Source organism: Salmo salar, chromosome ssa03 (genome assembly GCF_905237065.1).
Source record: "Salmo salar chromosome ssa03, Ssal_v3.1, whole genome shotgun sequence".
Taxonomy (NCBI): Eukaryota; Metazoa; Chordata; class Actinopteri; order Salmoniformes; family Salmonidae; genus Salmo; species Salmo salar.
The window spans coordinates 92,275,423-92,294,931 of record NC_059444.1 but is presented as its reverse complement, the minus strand read 5'-3'; the positions used below and the strand labels follow the sequence as shown (position 1 = coordinate 92,294,931).

General features: G+C 43.2%; 2 protein-coding genes across 2 annotated transcripts; both read right to left on the bottom strand.

Annotated features, from left to right (window-relative positions):
• Nucleotides 1–7,636: 7,636 nt before the first annotated feature.
• LOC106592355 (stonustoxin subunit beta) lies at nucleotides 7,637–9,502 on the bottom strand. The gene is made up of 3 exons (XM_014183690.2): nucleotides 9,009–9,502; nucleotides 8,705–8,751; nucleotides 7,637–8,264 (listed from the first exon to the last, which is right to left on the bottom strand). The coding sequence occupies exons 2-3, from the start codon at nucleotides 8,724–8,726 to the stop codon at nucleotides 7,708–7,710; spliced, it is 579 nt and encodes a 192-aa protein (XP_014039165.1). The 5' UTR covers nucleotides 8,727–8,751; nucleotides 9,009–9,502; the 3' UTR covers nucleotides 7,637–7,707.
• A 7,078-nt stretch (nucleotides 9,503–16,580) lies between these two features.
• On the bottom strand, nucleotides 16,581–19,378 carry LOC123741745 (NLR family CARD domain-containing protein 3-like). Its single transcript, XM_045715792.1, has 3 exons — nucleotides 19,280–19,378; nucleotides 18,921–19,149; nucleotides 16,581–18,376 (listed from the first exon to the last, which is right to left on the bottom strand). Exons 2-3 carry the CDS (start codon nucleotides 19,129–19,131, stop codon nucleotides 16,581–16,583), a joined length of 2,007 nt encoding a protein of 668 aa, XP_045571748.1. The 5' UTR covers nucleotides 19,132–19,149; nucleotides 19,280–19,378.
• Nucleotides 19,379–19,509: the final 131 nt, after the last annotated feature.

The following is a 19,509-nucleotide window of genomic DNA, read 5'->3' as shown; positions in this document are numbered from 1 at the left end:
GAGATTACAATGTATCAGCTGGTGATTAGGATTGTTAGATGAACCCACTAAATTCCTGATGAACTCAACTGGTGAGCCTCTTTAGCAGCTAGTTCCATGGACACACTGATTTCAATGTCCTTCACCAAGGTCAGATGACTTTCAGTCAACAGTCTCTTGTGTAGTTTCACTCCGTAGCCCACATACTAGTCTGTCTCTAATGATGTCATTTACAACACCATTAAACTCACAGTGTTCTGTTAGTTTATTTAATGTGGCAGCAAACATTGGTACTGATTCTCCCTCTTCCTGATGTCTCCTGTGGAACCTAAACCTTTCAGTATTAACTAGTGGTTCTGGTGAAAAATGTCCTTTAATAAGTATCTCCACAATATCCCCATACTTCTTATTACCTGTTCTGTCTGGCTGTAGCAGGCTGCCTAGTAAATTACATGTCTTTGGCCCCATTACACTAAAACATGTAGGCACAATTATGTCCTCGCTCCACTGCTCAATACTTTCAACAAACTGTTCAATGGTTCCAACAATTACGACCATTTTCCATTTCTCAATAAGCTCCTGATTGTCACTCTCCTGAATATTGTCCTCAACCACAGCAATATTTTCCTCAGTCAGGTGATCTTCATTCACTTCACTCATTGACGTTTCCTCCTAAGTTCGCTCATTTAGCAGTTTTAATTTAAAGGTTCGTCTTCACAGTTGAATAAATGCTCTTCCCTTTTTAATCACGTTGTTTACCGCTCCAACGTCTGTCTCGAGTCTTTTCTGCTGTCCATGACGATGTTAACTCTCTTTCTTAGATAGCTCAACTATGGACTTGCCTCTGCTAGCAACACACTGTGCTAACATTAGCCTAGACTGTACCACAGAAAATAACAGTTTCAACAGTTGTAAAAACGACTTCTTCCAGAAAAATAGTTCCTGTAGATTCAGACTTACTCATCACCAATCTTTTCTTATGTCTGGTGGGTTTCATAACCACATCTGTATAACAATTCAATAATGATGAGACGGGAGACAGGAATCAGTTCAACCATTTATATGGAATGTGATCATCTCAACACATACCAACCCCCATGATGCTCTGCAGCACAAACATTTAGTGAAAGGATGGAACGACTTAGTGTTACTAACATCATAAACATAAAACATTTAAAACTGCATTTATTTATTATACTGAACTAAAATATAAATGCAAAAGGCAACAATTTCAAAGATTTTACTGAGTTACAGTTCATATAAGAAAATCAGTCAATTGAAATAAATTAATTAGACCCTAATCTATGGATTTCACATGACTGGGAATACAGACATGCATCTGTTGGTCACAGATACCTTATAAAAAAGTAGGAGTGTGGATCAGAAAACCAGTCAGCATCTGGTGTGACCACCATTTGCCTCATGCAGCGCTACACATCTCCTTCACATAGAGTTGATCAGGCTGCTGATTGTGGCCTGTGGAATATTGTCCTACTCTTCTTCAATGGCTGTACAAAGTTTCTGGATATTGGCGGGAATTGGAACACGCTGTCGTACACGTCTATCCAGAGCATCCCAAATGTGCTCAATGGGTGACATGTCTGTTGAGTATGCAGGCCATGGAAGAACTGTTTTTTATTTCAGCTTCCAGGAATTGCGTACAGATCCTTGTGACATGTGGCCGTGCATTATCACTATGAAACATGACGTGATGGCTGCGGATTAATGGCACAACAATGGGATCTCAGTGGATTCAAATTGTCACATGTAAAATGCACTTGTGTTTGTTGTCCATATCTTATGCCTGCCCATACCATAACCTCACCCCCACCATGGGGCACTCTGTTCACAACGTTGACATCAGCAAATCACTCACCCATATGACGCTATACACGTGGTCTGCGTTTTTCTTTTGTGTGTGTCTAGTGTGTGTGTCCTTTGTGTGTGTGTCCAGTGTGTGTGTGTCCAGTGTGTGTGTGTGTGTGCTCAGTGTATGTGTGTCCAGTGTGTGTCCAAGGTGTGTGTGTGTGTGTGTGTGTGTGTGTGTGTGTGTGTGTGTGTGTGTGTGTGTGTGTGTGTGTGTGTGTGTGTGTGTGTGTGTGTGTGTGTGTGTGTGTGTGTGTGTGTGTGTGTGTGTGTATTCAATGTGTGTCACGTCCTGACCCTGGTATGAGGTCATTTTTCCCTAGTAGATTGGTCAGGGCGTGACAGGGGGGTGTTTTGTCTATGTGTTTTGCGTTTTCTGTTTTCTATGTGGGTTGTCTAGAGTTTCATTCTATGTTGTCATTTTCTACGTTGTGGCCAGGTATGGTTTCCAATCAGAGGCAGCTGTCTATCATTGTCTCTGATTGGAAGCCATACTTAGGCAGCCTGTTTTTCATGGGGTTTTATGGGTTGTTGTTTCCGTTTAGTCTTGTGTACCTGACGGGACTGTTCTCGGTCGTTTGTTGTTGTAAGTGTATTCATTAAAGTTAAAGAATGAGCACTATACACGCTGCGCCTTGGTCTCCCTTCAACGACCCCTATGACTGTGTGTGTGTCCAGTGTGTGTCCAGTGTGTGTGTTGTGGATATATAAAAATGAGGATCTCCTGGAGTCCAAGTCAAACCAAGATTCTTTATTTCGGAGCTCAGAGAGAATACAAAGCAGTGTAGACAGTCTGAATTCAGAAGCATTGGTTGATAAGCACATATCTTTCTACTTCCTGTTCTTGGGCGGAACTCTCAGTTCCCTTTTTATCTACACAAGGACACAGGAGCAAACTGATTTATACTCAGAAGAACAGGAGATTATAATTGGACAGTTTCACAAGGTTAGTCACATGCTCAGTTATGTGGTGTCATGACGTTGGCCTGTGGGTAAGGTTTATGACCCCCCCCATAAATACCTTTCCCCCTTCCCCTCTCTTACTGACCCTACTGAAGGACTGCAGTCCTGTTAAATATAGAGAGTCTGGGAACATCAAACAAATGTGGAAAGGAACCACATATTTTGTTAATAAAACCAGTTGGAAATATGCTTGGGAACGTAATGAGTATGTATGTCAGTTTGGTTGTCATCTGAGACATTATGACTGATGACAGGATGACATAAACTGTATCTGAGAAAGTATACACCCTCTAGTTATCAGAGTCACATGGAATTGTTATGCAATTGAAATGTTTGATATTGAAAATGTTTGTTAGGAGATGAAATGTAATTTTAGCTTCCGAATGAGAGATTTGGGTTTTCATAAGGAAAGTGCCCTGCTCGATCAGTAACCCAACCCTGTGAGGAGACAGGGGTTATAAACGATGAAACTCCTCCCTCCCCCTCTCCACTATATAATCCTTTGACGAAAAGATAACCAGGTAGTTCCAGTACGGGAGGCCTGCAGCCTCTACGTTAGAAGGACACACATGTCAAGTACAGAACTAAGCCAACCTCGGCGTGAGCTCTGGTATGAACTGGTATGAACTTTGAGCTTATTCACTACAGAAGTGCTACTTCCTAGCCGTTGAGTTAGCAGCGGCCGCTGCTTACGTGGGCTAGGAAAGGACGGACGACGGATCCAGTCTAACAACCAGACGAAGATACCACCACGTATCCAATTGACCACCAGAGACATTCTTCCGAGTACAGGAAGATCTGTTGGCCAACCCGGCCAGCATCTACGACCAATCTACCGAAGCGCAGCTCAGAGTAAATATTTATTGCATTTTCCTTTTCCAAATGGGCGGTAATTTAGAATGCATAAGATAATGTATTTACGATAGCATAGCTGCTGTTTCTGTGTTCCTAAATCTTCCCGCTCTTTCATTCAAGCCCAACCCCCTTTCCTTTGTGTAACCAGCTTTCATACAGGTTCCGTCCACCAGGACGCTTTCTGTATGACATCATTGTATTCTGTGTATTTGTAATTCTGTGTGATTAGTTAGGTATTTAGTAAATAAATAATTAAACCCAATTTTGTATTGCTGATTCAACTTGTTAGCCAGGGTTCGTGAAGATAGCCAAGAATTTACAACTTTCATTATGAGACTGAAAATAAGACAAGGGTTAATATTGACTGCTATCGAGGTAAAATATTACTAAGTATTTTAAGAGTTTATTCGGAAGATAATAGCTCTATAAACGTTCTTCCGTGGTGCCCCAACTTTCTAGTTAATTACATTTACATGATTAGCTTAATCAGGTAATATTAATTACAGAGAAATCATTTTATAAGTTAGCATGTCATATCACTTAATCCGGCATAGCCAAAGACACGACAGTGGACAAATACAATTAAAATGTTCATTTACAGAGTGTGTATGTGTATCCATTGTGTGTGTGTGGCGGTCAAGTGTGTGTCCAGTGTGTGTGTGTGTGTGTGTGTCCAGTGTATGTGTGTCCAGTGTTTGTGTGTGTGTGTCCAGTGTTTATGTGTGTGTGTGTGTGTGTGTGTGTGTCCCCAGTGTTTATGTGTGTGTGTGTGTGTGTCCAGTGTTTATGTGTGTGTGTGTGTGTCCAGTGTGTGTGTGTGTCAAATCAAATTGAATTAGTCACATGCGCCGAATACAACAGGTGTAGACTTTACAGTGAAATGCTTACTTACGAGCCCCTAACCAACAATGGAGTTAAAAAATACAGATAAGAATAATAAATAAAAGTAACAAGTAATTAACGAGCAGCAGTAAAATAACAATAGCGAGACTATATACAGGGGGGTACCAATAGAGTCAATTTGCAGGTTACCGGTTAGTTGTACATGAAGGCACATATTACATGAAGTGGCTATGCACAGATGATAACAACAGAGAGTAGCAGCGGTGTAAAAGAGGGGGAGAGGTGGTGGGAAGGGGCAATGCAAATAGTCTGGGTAGCCATTTGATTAGGTGTTCAGGAGTCTTATGGCTTGGGGGTAGAAGCTGTTTAGAAGCCTCTTGGAACTAGACTTGGCGCTCCGGTACCGCTTACCGTGTGGTAGCAGAGAGAACAGTCTATGACTAGGGTGGCTGGAGTCTTTGACAATTTGTAGGGCCTTCCTCTGACACCACTTGGTATAGAGGTCCTGGATGGCAGGAAGCTTGGCCAAAGTGATGTACTGGGCTGTTCGCACTACCCTCTGTAGTGCCTTGCGGTCAGAGGCCGAGCAGTTGCATACCAGACAGTGATGCAACCAGTTGTGATGCTCTCGATGGTGCAGCTGTAGAACCTTTTGAGGATATGAGGACCCATATCCTTTCAGTCTCCTGAGGGGGATTAGGTTTTGACGTGCCCTCTTCACGACTGTCTTGGTGTGCTTGGACCATGTTAGTTTGTTGATGTGGACACCAAGGATCTTGAAGCTCTCAACCTGCTCCACTGCAGCCCTGTCGATGAGAATGGGGGCGTGCTTGGTCCTCTTTTTCCTGTAGTTCACAATCATCTCCTTTGTCTTGATCACGTGGAGGGAGAGGTTGTTGTCATGGCACCACACGCCCCGGTCATTGACCTCCTCCCTATAGGCTGTCTTGTCGTTGTTGGTGATCAGGCCAACCACTGATTTGTCACCGGCAAACGTAATGATGGTGTTGGAGTCGTGCCTGGCCGTGCAGTCATGAGTGAACAGGGAGTACAGGAGGGGACTGAGCATGCACCCCTGAGGGGCCCCTGTGTTGACGATCAGCATGGCAGATGTGTTGTTATCTACCCTTTCCACCTGGTGACAGTCCGTCAGGGAGTCCAGGATCCAGTTGCAGAGGGAGGTGTTTAGTCCCAGGGTCCTTAGCTTAGTGATGAGCTTTGAGGGCACTATGGTGTTGAACGCTGAGCTGTAGTCAATGAATAGCATTCTCACATAGGTGTTCCTTTTGTCCAGTTGGGAAAGGGCAGTGTGGAGTGCAATAGAGATTGTATTATCTGCGGATCTGTTGGGGCGGTATGCAAATGGGAGTGGGTCTAGGGTTTCTGGGATATTGGTGTTGATGTGAGCCATGACCAGCCTTTCAAAGCACTTCATGGCTACAGACGTGGGTGCTACGGGTCAGTAGTCATTTATGCAGGTTACCTTAGCGTTCTTGGGCACAGGCACTATGGTGGTCTGCTTAAAACAAGTTGGTATTACAGACTCGGACAGGGAGAGGTTGAAAATGTCAGTGAAAACACTTTTCAGTTGATCAGCGCACGCTCGCAGTAGACATCCTGGTAATCCTTCTGGCTCTGCAGCCTTGTGAATGTTGACCTGTTTAAAGGTCTTACTCACATCAGCTGTGGAGAGCGTGATAACACAGTTGTCCAGAACAGCTGGTTCTCTCATGCATGTTTCAGTGTTCTTTGCTTCGAAGCGAGCATAGAAGTAGTTTAGCTCGTCTGGTAGGCTCGTGTCACTGGGAAGCTCTCGGCTGTGCTTTCTTTGTAGTCTGTAATGGTTTGCAAGCCCTGCCATATCCGACGAGCGTCAGAGCCGGTGTAGTATGATTCAATCTTAGTCCTGTATTGACGCTTAGCCTGTTTGATGGTTTGTCGGAGGGCATAGCGGGATTTCTTATAAGCTTCCGGGTTAGAGTCCCGCTCCTTGAAAGTGGCAGCTCTAGCCTTTAGCTCAGTGCGGATGTTGCCTGTAATCCATGGCTTCTGGTTGGGGTATGTACGTACAGTCGCTGTGAGGACGACATCATCGACGCACTTATTGATGAAGCCAATGACTGATGTGGTGTACTCCTCAATCCCGGAACATATTCCAGTCTGGTGCTAGAAAAACAGTCCTGTAGCTCAGCATCTGCTTCATCTGACCATTTTTTTATTGATCTAGTCACTGGTGCTTCCTGCTTTAATTTTTGCTTGTAATCAGGAATCAGGAGGATAGAATTATAGTCATATTTGCCAAATGGAGGATGAGGCAGAGCTTTGTTTGCGTCTCTGTGTGTGGAGTAAAAGTGGTCCCGAGTTTTTTTTGCCCCCTGGTTGCACATTTAACATGCTGATAGAAATTTGGTCAAACAGATTTAAGTTTCCCTGTATTAAAGTCCCCGGTTACTTGGAGCGCCGCCTCTGGGTGAGCGTTTTCTTGTTTGCTTATGGCAAACAACTCTCTAGGTAGATAGTGTGGTCTACAGCAGAATGTAGGGAAGTGGGGGTTTATTCGATCTCCTATGAATTCTCCGAAGGCAGCCCGCCCTCCGGCCCCTTTTTCTCCGCTTCCTCTTCACGTAAATCACGGGGATCTGGGCCTGTTCCTGAGAAAGCAGTATATCGTTCGCGTTGGGCTCGTCAGACTCATTAAAGGAAAAAATAATTCTGCCAGTACGTGGTGAGTAATCCCAGTCCTGATGTCCAGAAGTTATTTTCGGTCATGAGAGACAGTAGCGGAAACATTATGTACAGAGTAAGTAAAAAAATAAGTTACAAACAATGCAAATTAACTAACAAAAAAACACAATCGGTTGGGGGCACATGAAACATCTGCCTTCTTCTCCGGCGCCATTTATGTATGAGTGTGTGTGTGTCCAGTGTGTGTCCAGTGCGTGTGTGTGTCCAGTGTGTGTGTTTGTCCAGTGTATGTGTGTCCAGTGCGTGTGTGTGTGCGTCCGTTGCATGTGTGTGTCCTGTGTGTGTGTACAGTGAATGTGTTCTCACAGGGCGCAGGATCACAGAAAGATACGGACACAGAGTTACCATGGTTAATATTGACAGAATAAACTGGTCCAAACTGGTGTGTTTGTGTTACTCCATGTATTTAAATGTCATATTGTGATCAAACATAAAACACATGATTAGAGTGAAACATCATATTGTGTTTGACACAGTGACCACCTGACACAGGGACACTGAGGAGTTAACATCATAAACCCTAAACCCTGGATAGAGGGGCTCTGTGAATGTGGAGGTGAATGTGATCAGGTGGGTTAGTGTGTCAGAGGAGACTCTGTAGAAGGACAGAGTGCCGGCTGGCAAGTCCAGATACACTCCTACTCTGTGGGAGCTGGAGGAGGGGACGGCTATGGTCGTGTGATTATTATTGTGACAGGCCATGTAACTGTTGTCAGAGCAGACCAGACTCCAGGACTTGTCATTGTATCCAATCCCACAGTCAATACCCCCTCCTCTCCTGCTGATTCCTTTATATGTCACTCCCATAACAGCCCCTCCCCCACTCCTCTCTACCTCCCAGTAACAGCGCCCAGTCAGACCCTCTCTACACAGCACCTGTTCACAGTCCTCAAATCTCTCTGGGTGAACAGGATACCGCTGCTCCTGTCTCCTACATGTCACCTTTCTGTTCTCCTCAGACAGAGAGAGGAGTCTGTTTACTGTGTTTGGGTCCAGTGTGAGATCACAGGCATCTGATGGATGAAACCAGACACAATATTAGAAATCATCATCATTCACATTAGAATGCTAACTCACTTTTCACTAATTAATTTAATGTAGATGTTTCTAGGTATCAAAAGGAGAAGTTAAGGTAACTTGAGACTTGTTGAATGAATATGTTATACTGTATGGTAATATAAAACACACTTATACACAATAATTACACACACACACCTGTATGCATGCATGAACACACACACACATTTCTAATGTAACACAAACATGCCACACACCTACACAGACACACACATTGTCAAAGCAAGTCTTTCTAAAAGTTGGTGTCCCTGATTTCTGCTTCTGTAGAACTACAGCTGATATTTAATATGACCAAGTAAGTCATGATGGTGGTCTTTGACTTAACTTGAATTAAGACTTATTCTTAGTCATATTTTTTACAGCAGTCAACACTCACATTTTCTAAGGCCAGGTTTCATTGTGTGCTCTCCACCATGTTCCACACTGTAGTGGTAAGCAGAAGACAGTCATTGAGGGATACACACACACACACACACACACACACACACACACACACACACACACACACACACACACACACACACACACACACACACACACACACACACACACACACACACACACACAAACACACACAGTCAGCATATAATTTGTCCATGTGGTGGTAAGAATGTTTGTTTTAACAGGCCTGATAACTCAAACATGTCTGATATGAACATTGACATAAACCCTCTACATACTTGAGGTTCTCCAGTCTGCAGTGTGGATCCTCTAGTTCAGCAGAGAGCAGTCTGACTCCTGAGTCTCCTGGGTGATTGTAGCTCAGGTCCAGCTCTCTCAGGTGTGAGGGGTTTGACTTCAGAGCTGAGACCAGAGAAGCACAGCCTTCCTCTGTGACTAGACAGCCTGACAGCCTGACAAAGAGATCATTATCATTTCACAAACACACTGTTAACTGACCAGACCATTTTAAAAAGCAGTATCAGTCAAAAGACGGACAGTGAGGTATCATATTTAGATTGTCCTGAGTATACAGTTCACACCAAACAAAATCAAATCAAAATCAAATCATACTTTATTTGTCACATTCGCCGAATACAACAAGTGTAGACCTTGCCGTGAAATGCTTACTTACAAGCCCTTAACCAACAGTGCAGTTCAAGAAGAGTTAAGAAAATGTTTACCAAATTAACCTCTTACATCTAGACGTTCCGCTAGCGGAACACCTGCTCCAATATCCAATGATAGGCGTGGCGCGAATTACAAATTCCTCAAAAATACAAAAACTTCAATTTTTCAAACATATGACTATTTCACAGCATTTTCAAGACAAGACTCTCCTTTATCTAACCACACTGTCCGATTTCAAAAAGGCTTTACAGCGAAAGCAAAACATTAGATTATGTCAGCAGAGTACCAAGCCAGAAATAATCAGACACCCATTTTTCAAGCTAGCATATAATGTCACAAAAACCCAGAAGACAGCTAAATGCAGCACTAACCTTTGATGATCTTCATCAGATGACACACCTAGGACATTATGTTATACAATACATGCATGTTTTGTTCAATCAAGTTCATATTTATATAAAAAAAACAGCTTTTTACATTAGCATGTGACGTTCAGAAAAAGCATACCCCCCCGCAAACTTCCGGGGAATTTGCTAACAATTTACTAAATTACTCACGATAAACGTTCACAAAAAGCATAACAATTATTTTAAGAATTATAGATACAGAACTCCTCTATGCACTCGATATGTCCGATTTTAAAATAGCTTTTTTTTCTGCACGAACCCAGCCTTCACTTTGAATCATCCATGCATCAATTTTCTTAATCATTCATTTACTAACTAACTAAATAATCACAGAAATGCATAACAAACAAACAGTAGATATGGTTACAAGGAAATGGTAGGGGAGTTTCCCTAGTGGGCTAAGCCGATATGACGGCTTGGTAGACAAAGGGAAGTGGGTGTGGACTGAGAATGGCGCGAAAGACAAAAGTCACTACACAGTTGATAATTATATTGATTGAAATGCTAACCCTTTGCACATGAACGCTCACTCATTCGGGAATCATTGCAATCAATATGTATTTACGCTCAGTGTGTTGTCAGAGATCTCTGTTGGAATCGTCCATCTTTCTGTTGGAAAGTTCATCCGCTTGTCTCTCCATCTGCTTCCAAGGAGTCTTAGGTGGTTAGAATGGATACTTCAGAGTCCCATTCAGAATTGTTCTTATAGGATAGATGTTTCGGTGGTTGTCGGTCTAAGCATTCAAATGGTACATAATTCCTAGCTGCAGACTAGTAATTAGTATTGAAGAGTTGCTCTTATTCTGTCGGAATCGATAGTCTCAGAGTTTCAACAACCATTACAACCTTAGCTTATACTGAGATTCTTGTGGCCTCTACTCAACCTTCGCTCCCTCAGCTGACCGAGATAGGCATGGTCTGAAGGGAATTTCTTCAGGTGGGGGTTATATTCGTAACAGTAGAAAAGGGCTGTCCCATGATGCCAGAACAATGTCTGTGCTCATGGGGTGGGCCAATGACTTAGTGAAACTTTAAACAGAAATACACATCTCTCACATCATTTCACAAATAGTTTAATCTTTACTAATTCATTTTATACAATAAATAGATGCAGACCTCATAATGGAGGCTCCTGTAAAAACAGAGTTATGGTAATGTGGCTGTATTGTCTTTCCTGAGGTCACAATCATTAAACAAAATTGACCGGTCGTAGCTGGTTTCTTCACCGACCGTGTACACATTCTCCAAAACATGGATATTGTTCAGTTCTCAAGTTCTGTGATGTAGAAGAAGTTCCTTTGTTCTACTGTGAAGCTCTCTCTCTATACTGCATGGCCGAGGAGGGGAGAGAGTCTCCTCCATGAATTTATGACCTGAGATAACAGAACCTGGGTGTATGAGGGAGAGAGCGTGAGGGGGAGGGTACTCGCTATACCCAAAGAGGGCCACATCATGACAACTGTGACCTAAATGCATGCTCTTCAACTGATCGCTGCCCGCACCCGCCCGCCCGACTAGCATCACTACTCTGGACGGTTCTGACTTAGAATATGTGGACAACTACAAATACCTAGGTGTCTGGTTAGACTGTAAACTCTCCTTCCAGACTCATATTAAGCATCTCCAATCCAAAATTAAATCTAGAATCGGCTTCCTACGTCGCAACAAAGCCACCTTCACTCACACTGCCAAACATACCCTCGTAAAACTGACTATCCTACCGATCCTCGACTTCGGCGAAGTCATTTACAAAATAGCCTCCAACACTCTACTCAGCAAACTGGAAGTAGTCTATCACAGTGCCATCCGTTTTGTCACCAAAGGCCCATATACTATCCACCTCTGCGACCTGTCTGCTCTCGTTGGCTGGCCCTCACTACATATTCGTCGCCAAACTCACTGGCTCCAGGTCATCTTTAAGTCTTTGCTAGGTAAATCCCTGCCTTAGTCAGCAGCATACCACCCTGCATCCGACTGCTGGCTTGCTTCTGAAGCTAAGCAGGGTTGGTCCTGGTCAGTCCCTGGATGGGAGATCAGATGCTGCTGGAAGTGGTGTTGGAGGGCCAGTAGGAGGAACTCTTTCCTCTGGTCTAAAAAAATAACCCAATCCCCCAGGGCTGTGATTGGGGACACTACCCTATGTAGGGTGCTGTCTTTCAGATGGGACATTAAACGGGTGTCCTGACTCTCTGAGGTCATTAAAGATCCCATTGCACTTATTGTAAGAGTAGGGGTGTTAACTCTGGTGTCCTGGCTAAATTCCCAATCTGGCCCTCATACCATCACGGCCACCTAATCATCCCCAGCTTACAATTGGCTCATTCATCCCCCTCCTATCCCCTGAAACTATTCCCCAGGTCGTTGCTGTAAATGAGAATGTGTTCTCAGTCAACTTACCTGGTAAAATAACGGTAAAATAATAAAAATCTCAGCTCACTGGTCACCATAGCAACAACCACCCGTAGCCCATGCTCCAGCAGGTATATTTCACTGGTCATCCCCAAAGCCAGCCACTTACTTTGGCCGCCTTTCCTTCCAGTTCTCTGCTGCCAATGACTGGAACGAATTGCAAAAATCACTGAAGCTGGAGTCTTATATCTCCCTCTCTAACTTTAAGCATCAGCTATCAGAGCAGCTTACCGATCACTGTACCTGTACACAGCCAATCTGTAAATAGCACATCCAACTACCTCATCTCCATATTATTACTTACCCTGTTGCTCTTTTGCACTCCAGTATCTCTACTTGCACATCATCATCATCTGCACATCTATCACTCCATTGTTAATGCTAAATGGTAATTATTTCACCTCTATGGCCTATTTATTGCCTACCTCCCTACTCTTCCACATTTGCACACACTGTACATTGATTTTTCTATTGTGTTATTGACTGTACGTTTGTTTATGTGTAACTCTGTGTTGTTGTTTTTGTCACACTGCTTTGCTTTATCTTGGCCAGGTTGCAGTTGTAAATGAGAACTTGTTCTCAACTGGCCTACCTGGTTAAATAAAGGTGAAATAAAAATAATAAAAATAAAAAATAAATAATGGGGGCCTGTTCGGCCCGCCTTTTCCTGTAGTCCATGATCAGCTCCTTTGTCTTGCCCACATTGAGGGAGAGGTTGTTGTCCTGGCACCACACTGCCAGTTCTCTGGCCTCCTCCCTATGGGCTGTTTCATCATTGTCTGTGATCAGGCATACATCTTATGTGTAGTCAGGAAACTTAATGATGGTGTTGGAGTCATGTTTGGCCACGCAGTCGTGGGTGACTAAGTTCACACCCCTGAGGGGCCCCAGTGTTGAGGATCAGCGTGGCAGACGTGTTGTTGCCTACCCTTACCACCTGGGGGTGGCTCGTCAGGAAGTCCAGGATACAGTTGCAGAGGGAGGTGTTTAGTTCCAGGGTCCTTAGCTTGGTGATGAGCTTCGTGGGCATTATGGTGTTGAACGCTGAGGTGGCATGCGAATTGGAGTGGGTCTAGGCTATCCGGGAGGATGCTGTTGATGTGAGACTTGACCAGCCTTTGAAAGCACTTCATGGCTACCGACGTGAGTGCTCCGAGTCGGTAAACATTTTAGGCAGGTTACCTATGCATCCTTGGGCAAAAGTTATGGTGGTCTGCTTAAAACATGTAGGCATTACAGACTCAGTCAGGGAGATGTTGAAAATGTCAGTGAAGACACTTGCCAGCTGGTCTCCACATGCTTTGAATACACGTCCTGGTAATCCATCTGGCCCGTGGCTTTGTGAATGTTTAAAGGTCTCGCTCACATCGGCAACCGAGAGTGTTATCACACAGTCATCCAGAATAGCTGGTGCTCTTGTGCATGCTTCTGTGTTGCTTGCCTCGAAGCGAGCATAAAAGGCATTTAGCTCGTCTGGTAGGCTCACGTCACTGGGCAGCTCGAATCTGGGTTTCCCTTCGTAGTCCGTAATAGTTTTCAAGCCCTGCCACATCCGACGAGGGTCAGAGCCGGTGTAGTAGGATTCAATCTTAATCCTGATTTGACGCTTTGCTTGTTTAATGGTTCATCTGAGGGCATAGCAGGATTTTTTATAAGCTTCCGGATTAGTGTCCCGCTCCTTGAAAGCGGCAGCTCTAGCCTTTAGCTCGATGCGGATGTCGCCTGTAATCCATGGCTTCTGGTTGGGATATGTACGTAAGGTCACTGTGGGGACGATGTCGTTGATGCAGTTATTGATGAAGCCGATGACTGAGGTGGTATACTCCTCAATGCCATTGGATGAATCCCGGAACATTTTCCAGTCTGTGCTAGTAAAACAATCCTGTAGAATAGCATCCATGTCATCTGACTAGTTCCGTAATGAGTGAGTCACTGGTACTTCCTGCTTTAGTTTTTGCCTGTAAGCAGAAATCAGGAGGATAGAATTATGGTCAGATTTGTCAAATGGAGGGCGTGGGAGAGCTTTTTATGCATCTCTGTCCATGGAGTAAAGGTGGTCTAGAGTTTTTTTTCCTCTGGTTGCACATGTGACATGCGGGTAAAAATACGGTAAAACTGATTTAATTTTGCCTGCATTAAAGTCTCCGGCCACTAGGAGCGCAGCTTCTGGATGAGCATTTTATTGTTTGCTTATGGCCTTATAGTGTTGGTTGAGTGTGGTCTTAGTGCCAGCATCGGCCTGTGGTGGGAAGTAGACGGCTACGAATAATATAGATGAGAACTCTCTTGGTAGATAGTGTGGTCTACAGCTTATCATAAGGCGTGCATTACCTCGAGAATTCTTTAATATTAGACATCGCGCACCAGCTGTTATTGACGAAAAGACACACACCCCCACCCCTTGTCTTACCAGACGTAGCTTTTCCGTTCTGCCGGTGCATTAAAAATCCCACCAGCTCGATATTATCCGTGTTGTCGTTCAGCCAAGACTCGGTGAAAAATTTGATATTACAGTTCTTAATGTCCCGTTGGTAGGATAATCGTAATCGTAGGTCATCAATTTTATTTTCCAATGATTGCATTTTAGCAAGTAGAATTGATGGCAGTGGGAGTTTACTCGCTCGCCTACGGATTCTCAGAAGGCAGCTCAATCTGCGTCCTCTTTTCCTCCGTCTTTTCTTCATGCAAATGACGGGGATTTGGGCCTGTTCCTGGGAGAGCAGTATATCCTTCTCGTCGGACTCGTTAAAGGAAAAAGCTTTCTCCAGTTCGTGGTGAGTAATCGCTGTTCTGATGTCCAGAAGTTACTTTCAGTCATAAGAGATGGTAGCAGAAACATTATGTACAAAATAAGTAAAAAAATAAATTACAAACAATGCAAAAAAACTAACAAAATATCACAGTTGATTAGAAGCATGTAAAACGTCGCCATCCATCCATCATGACAGTGAAAACATTTAAACATGGTTCTATAATGTATCATTTTCAATTTGAGATCAAATTGTCACAACGTCCAAAGGTGGCGCCTCTCCCCGTTTGGAAGGTGCTCGGCGGTCGTCGTCGCCGGCCTACGAGCTGACACCGATCTATGTTTCTGTTTCGTTTGGTAATGTCTGGTTAGAGTAGCACCTGTTTTGTGTTTAGTAATTAGTGGGGGTATTTAGTCTGTCTGTTTTGTGTTTGGGGTTGTGTGGGATTGTTTCGTGTCTGTTGCTGTAGGTTTGGGGGAATTTATGTTACTGTTCCTGAGTTACGTTACGCGTTTTGGGAATTAGGTTTGCTGGGCTGCGTCCCGCGTCTTTCTTGTTCGTGTTGGACTTGCCTTCTTTATTAAACACGTTAAACGTACCTGAGTCTCCTGCGCCTGACTTCACCCCTCCTGCAGAACTATTTTTATGACACAAATGTTTCACATAAGGTAAAAGTATATAATGTCACCTTTTATTTGAGGGTATTTTCATACATATCCGTTTTATCAGTTAGAAAAATAAACACACTTTATGTATCTAGTCCCCCTAATTGAAAAAGTCATAAGTATTCTGACCAATTCACTTATTGTGTATTAAAATTGTCAAAAGTTTAGTGTTTGGTCCCATATTTTTTTATTCAATGACTACATGAAGCTTGTGACTTCCATGATTAAGAAAATTCAAGAATGAATCACTAATAATAAAGAGTGAGAGAGTTACAGAGGCTCCAACAAAACATAGTAACCTCTCACCATTAACCTCAAATTAAAAGGTGTCATTCTGTACTGTAGCCTAATATGAAACATTTTATCTCAAATCCAAAATGCTGGAGCATAGCGCCAAATTTAATACTGTAAGCTTCACTTTCAAAACACATACGGTGTGGACTATGTGTGCCTGGTAAACACATGTGGATCTGGTGAACAGTTATCACTTGTTGACCAAATACAAGAGTACTGACCTCAGTGTCTCCAGTTTACAGTGCGGATTCCCAAGTACAGCAGAGAGCAGCTTCACTCCTGAATCTTTCAGGTCATTGTTACTCAGATCCAGCTCTCTCAGATGTGAGGGGTTTGACTTCAGAGCTGAGACCAGAGAAGCACAGCCTTCCACTGTGACTCCACAACCTGACAGCCTGACAAAGAGATCATCATGACTTCACAAACACACTGTTAATTTAACACCAGCAGTGTAGAAGGACAATGGCAGATGCATTTGCTTCATTCTCTCAAACAACATATAGATTCATCATCTGTCTCCTAGAATTGTATGGTCATATTGTTAAACTAATGTGAACAGCAATGCACTGATTCAATATGTTATTCAATAATACATATTTTTCTCTAAACTGAATATTTCTTCCTGATGATTAGTGCTTAAATGTCATTTTATGTACTCACAGAGCAGCTCTGGAGGCTTTGACCACTGGCAGCAGCCTCAGAAGACCTTCCTCTGATCTGGAGTATTTCTTCAGGTCAAACACATCAAGCTCCTTTTCTGAAGTCAGCAACACAAAGACCAGAGCAGACCACTGTGCAGGTGACAGTTTGGCTTCTGAGAGATTTCCTGAGCTCAGGTAGCTTTGGATCTCCTCCACTAGAGAATGGTCATTCAGTTCATTCAGACAGTGGAACAGATTGATGCACCTCTCTGGAGAGGGATTCTCCCTGATCTTCTCCTTGATGTACTTGACTGTCTCTTCATAGCTCCGTGAGCTGCTTTTTGTCTTTGTCATTAGACCTCGTAAGTGCTTCTGATTGGACTCCAGCGAGAGACCCAGAAGGAAGCGGAGGAAAAGGTCCAGGTTTCCTGTCTCACTTTGTAAGGCTTTATCCACAGCACTCCTGTAGACGGTGACTTGACTTTTGTGTCTGATCCTCACATAAAAGTTCCTGGACGTTGATTGCGGATTGGCCATTAGATTCTCATTGTTGTTGATGAATGAAAGGAACACATATACAGCAGCCAGAAACTCCTGAATGCTCAGATGCACAAAGCAGTACACCTTGTCCTGGTACAGCCCACATTCCTCTTTAAAGAATTGTGTGCACAATCCTGAGTACACTGAGGCTTCATTGACATCAATGCCAGCCTCTTTCAGGTCTTCTTCATAGAAAATCAGATTGCCATTCACAAGCTGTTGAAAAGCCAGTTTTCCCAGTGACAGAATGCTCTCTTTATTCCAGTGTGGACCTGTCTCTTCTTTCCCAAGATACTTTTCATTCTTCTGTTTGGTATGAAACACCACAAGGTGTGTGTACATCTCAGACAGAGTCTTGGGCATCTCTTCTCTCTTATGTTTCAACATGTGTTCAAGGACTGTTGCAGAAATCCAACAGAAGACTGGAATGTGGCACATGATGTGGAGGCTCCTTGATGTCTTTATGTGTGAGATGATTCTGCTGGCCAGGTCCTCATCCCTGATTCTCTTCCTGAAGTACTCCTCCTTCTGTGGGTCATTGAACCCTTGTACCTCTGTCACCTGGTCAACACACTCAGGGGGGATCTGATTGGCTGCTGCAGGTCGGGTAGTTATCCAGAGGAGAGCAGAGGGAAGCAGATTTCCCTTGATGAGATTTGTCAGGAGAACATCCACTGAGGTTAACTTTGTGACGTCACAGCAGATCTTGTTGTTCTGGAAGTCTAGGGGCAGTCGGCACTCATCCAGACCATCAAAGATGAACAGAATTTTGTACTTGTCATAGTTGGAGATTCTTGATTCTTTGGTTTCCATTGAGAAGCGATTGAGAAGTTCAATCAAAGTGTGTTTTTTCTCTTTCATCAAATTCAGCTCCCTAAAAGGGAATGAAAATACAAATTGGACATCCTGATTTGCTTTTCCTTCAGCCCAGTCCAGAATGAACTTCTGCACAGAGACTGTTTTTCCAATGCCAGCAACTCCCTTTGTCAGCACAGTTCTGATAAGTTTGTCTTGTCCAGTTAAGGGTTTGAAGATGTCGTTACATTTGATTGTAGTCTCTGGTATTGCTTGTTTCTTGGTTGTTGTCTCAATCTGTCTCAGCTCATGTTCATTATTGACCTCTCCTGTTCCACCCTCTGTGATGTAGAGCTCTGTGTAGATCTTATTGAGAAGTGTTGGGTTTCCTTGTTTAGCGATCCCCTCAAATACACATTGAAACTTCTTCTTCAGATTAGATTTGAGTTCACGTTGGCAAATCACAGCAAGCTCGTCTGAATGAAGAAACAACACAAAGGATATTAATGCCTACAGTATTGTTAGACTGTGCTATAATGTTTAAATTGTAATAATTTATTATCTTACTGTAACTGTCTGTATAAATGTGTAAATGGTTTCATAATGCATTACACACTGGTGTGACTGATTTATATCATTATTGGTATTATTGATGGTATTATTAATTATCTCTCATCTAAATGAATCACCACAACACATCCCTACTGGTACTGTACTTGATGAGGTCACTCGGTGTTGTGTTAAGTCTGGTACAATGTCCTTGAGTTACACAGCTACTTTAGCTACAGCTTTTAAATGTTTGTTATAAAACAGCATTCAACATTACATTTTAGTCATTTAGCAGACGCTCTTATCCAGAGCGACTTTCAGTAGTGAATGCATACATTTCATGCATTGTTTTGTACTGGCCCCCCGTGGGAATCGAACCCACAACTCTGGCGTTGCACACACCATGCTGGCGTTGCAAACACCATGCTCTACCTACTGAGCCACAGGGAACATGAAGCAGACAGCTCTTACTTTTCTCCAGTGTGTCAGCAAGCTCCTTCTGGTTCATTTTCCTCAGGAAGTGCAGTGTGATCTTCAGAGCCCCCTCTCTGGCACTGCTCTCCTGCTTCTCATCTTCAGCATCCACCACTTCCTTATCCTGCTTCTGACTGTCAAAGCCTTGTGGGAGTTCTGAACTAAGAATCTTCTTGAACATCTTCAGCTCGTTCTTCACAAATGTCATAATATTCTCTTCAAGCAACTGAAATAAATAAAGTAAATAAGTTAAGCGAGAGAAGAAATGCTTTCTCATTAACACATTAATGAATGATTGACAGATCAACTTTTCCATGAGGTAAACAAAAACAAATGTACATAACAGGACCACATACACTGAATATGGAGGCCAGGTCTGTTTGCTGACTCTGGGAAGACTGATCACTGAGAATCTCTGACTCTGATCTCTCCTGGTGGTTTCTGTGGACAAAACATCCAAGGAGTGCACACACACACAGGGAGGGAATGTTGTGTTTGTTTAATATTGTTTTAGGACTATGAAAATTGAAAAAATGATTAGCCTATGGATTATGAAAAAAAAATTGATAAATGGGAGAGGAGAAAT

Coding starts and splice junctions, on each gene's coding strand:
- LOC106592355 (XM_014183690.2), bottom strand. CDS start 8,726: ATGAAACCTGGCCTTAGAAAAT. Junction 8,265..8,704: donor GAAACCTGGCCTTAGAAAAT/GTGAGTGTTGAC, acceptor TTCATCCATCAG/ATGCCTGTGATCTCACACTG.
- LOC123741745 (XM_045715792.1), bottom strand. CDS start 19,131: ATGACATTTGTGAAGAACGAGCTGAAGATGTTCAAGAAGATTCTTAGT. Junction 18,377..18,920: donor TGCTGACACACTGGAGAAAA/GTAAGAGCTGTC, acceptor TTCTTCATTCAG/ACGAGCTTGCTGTGATTTGC.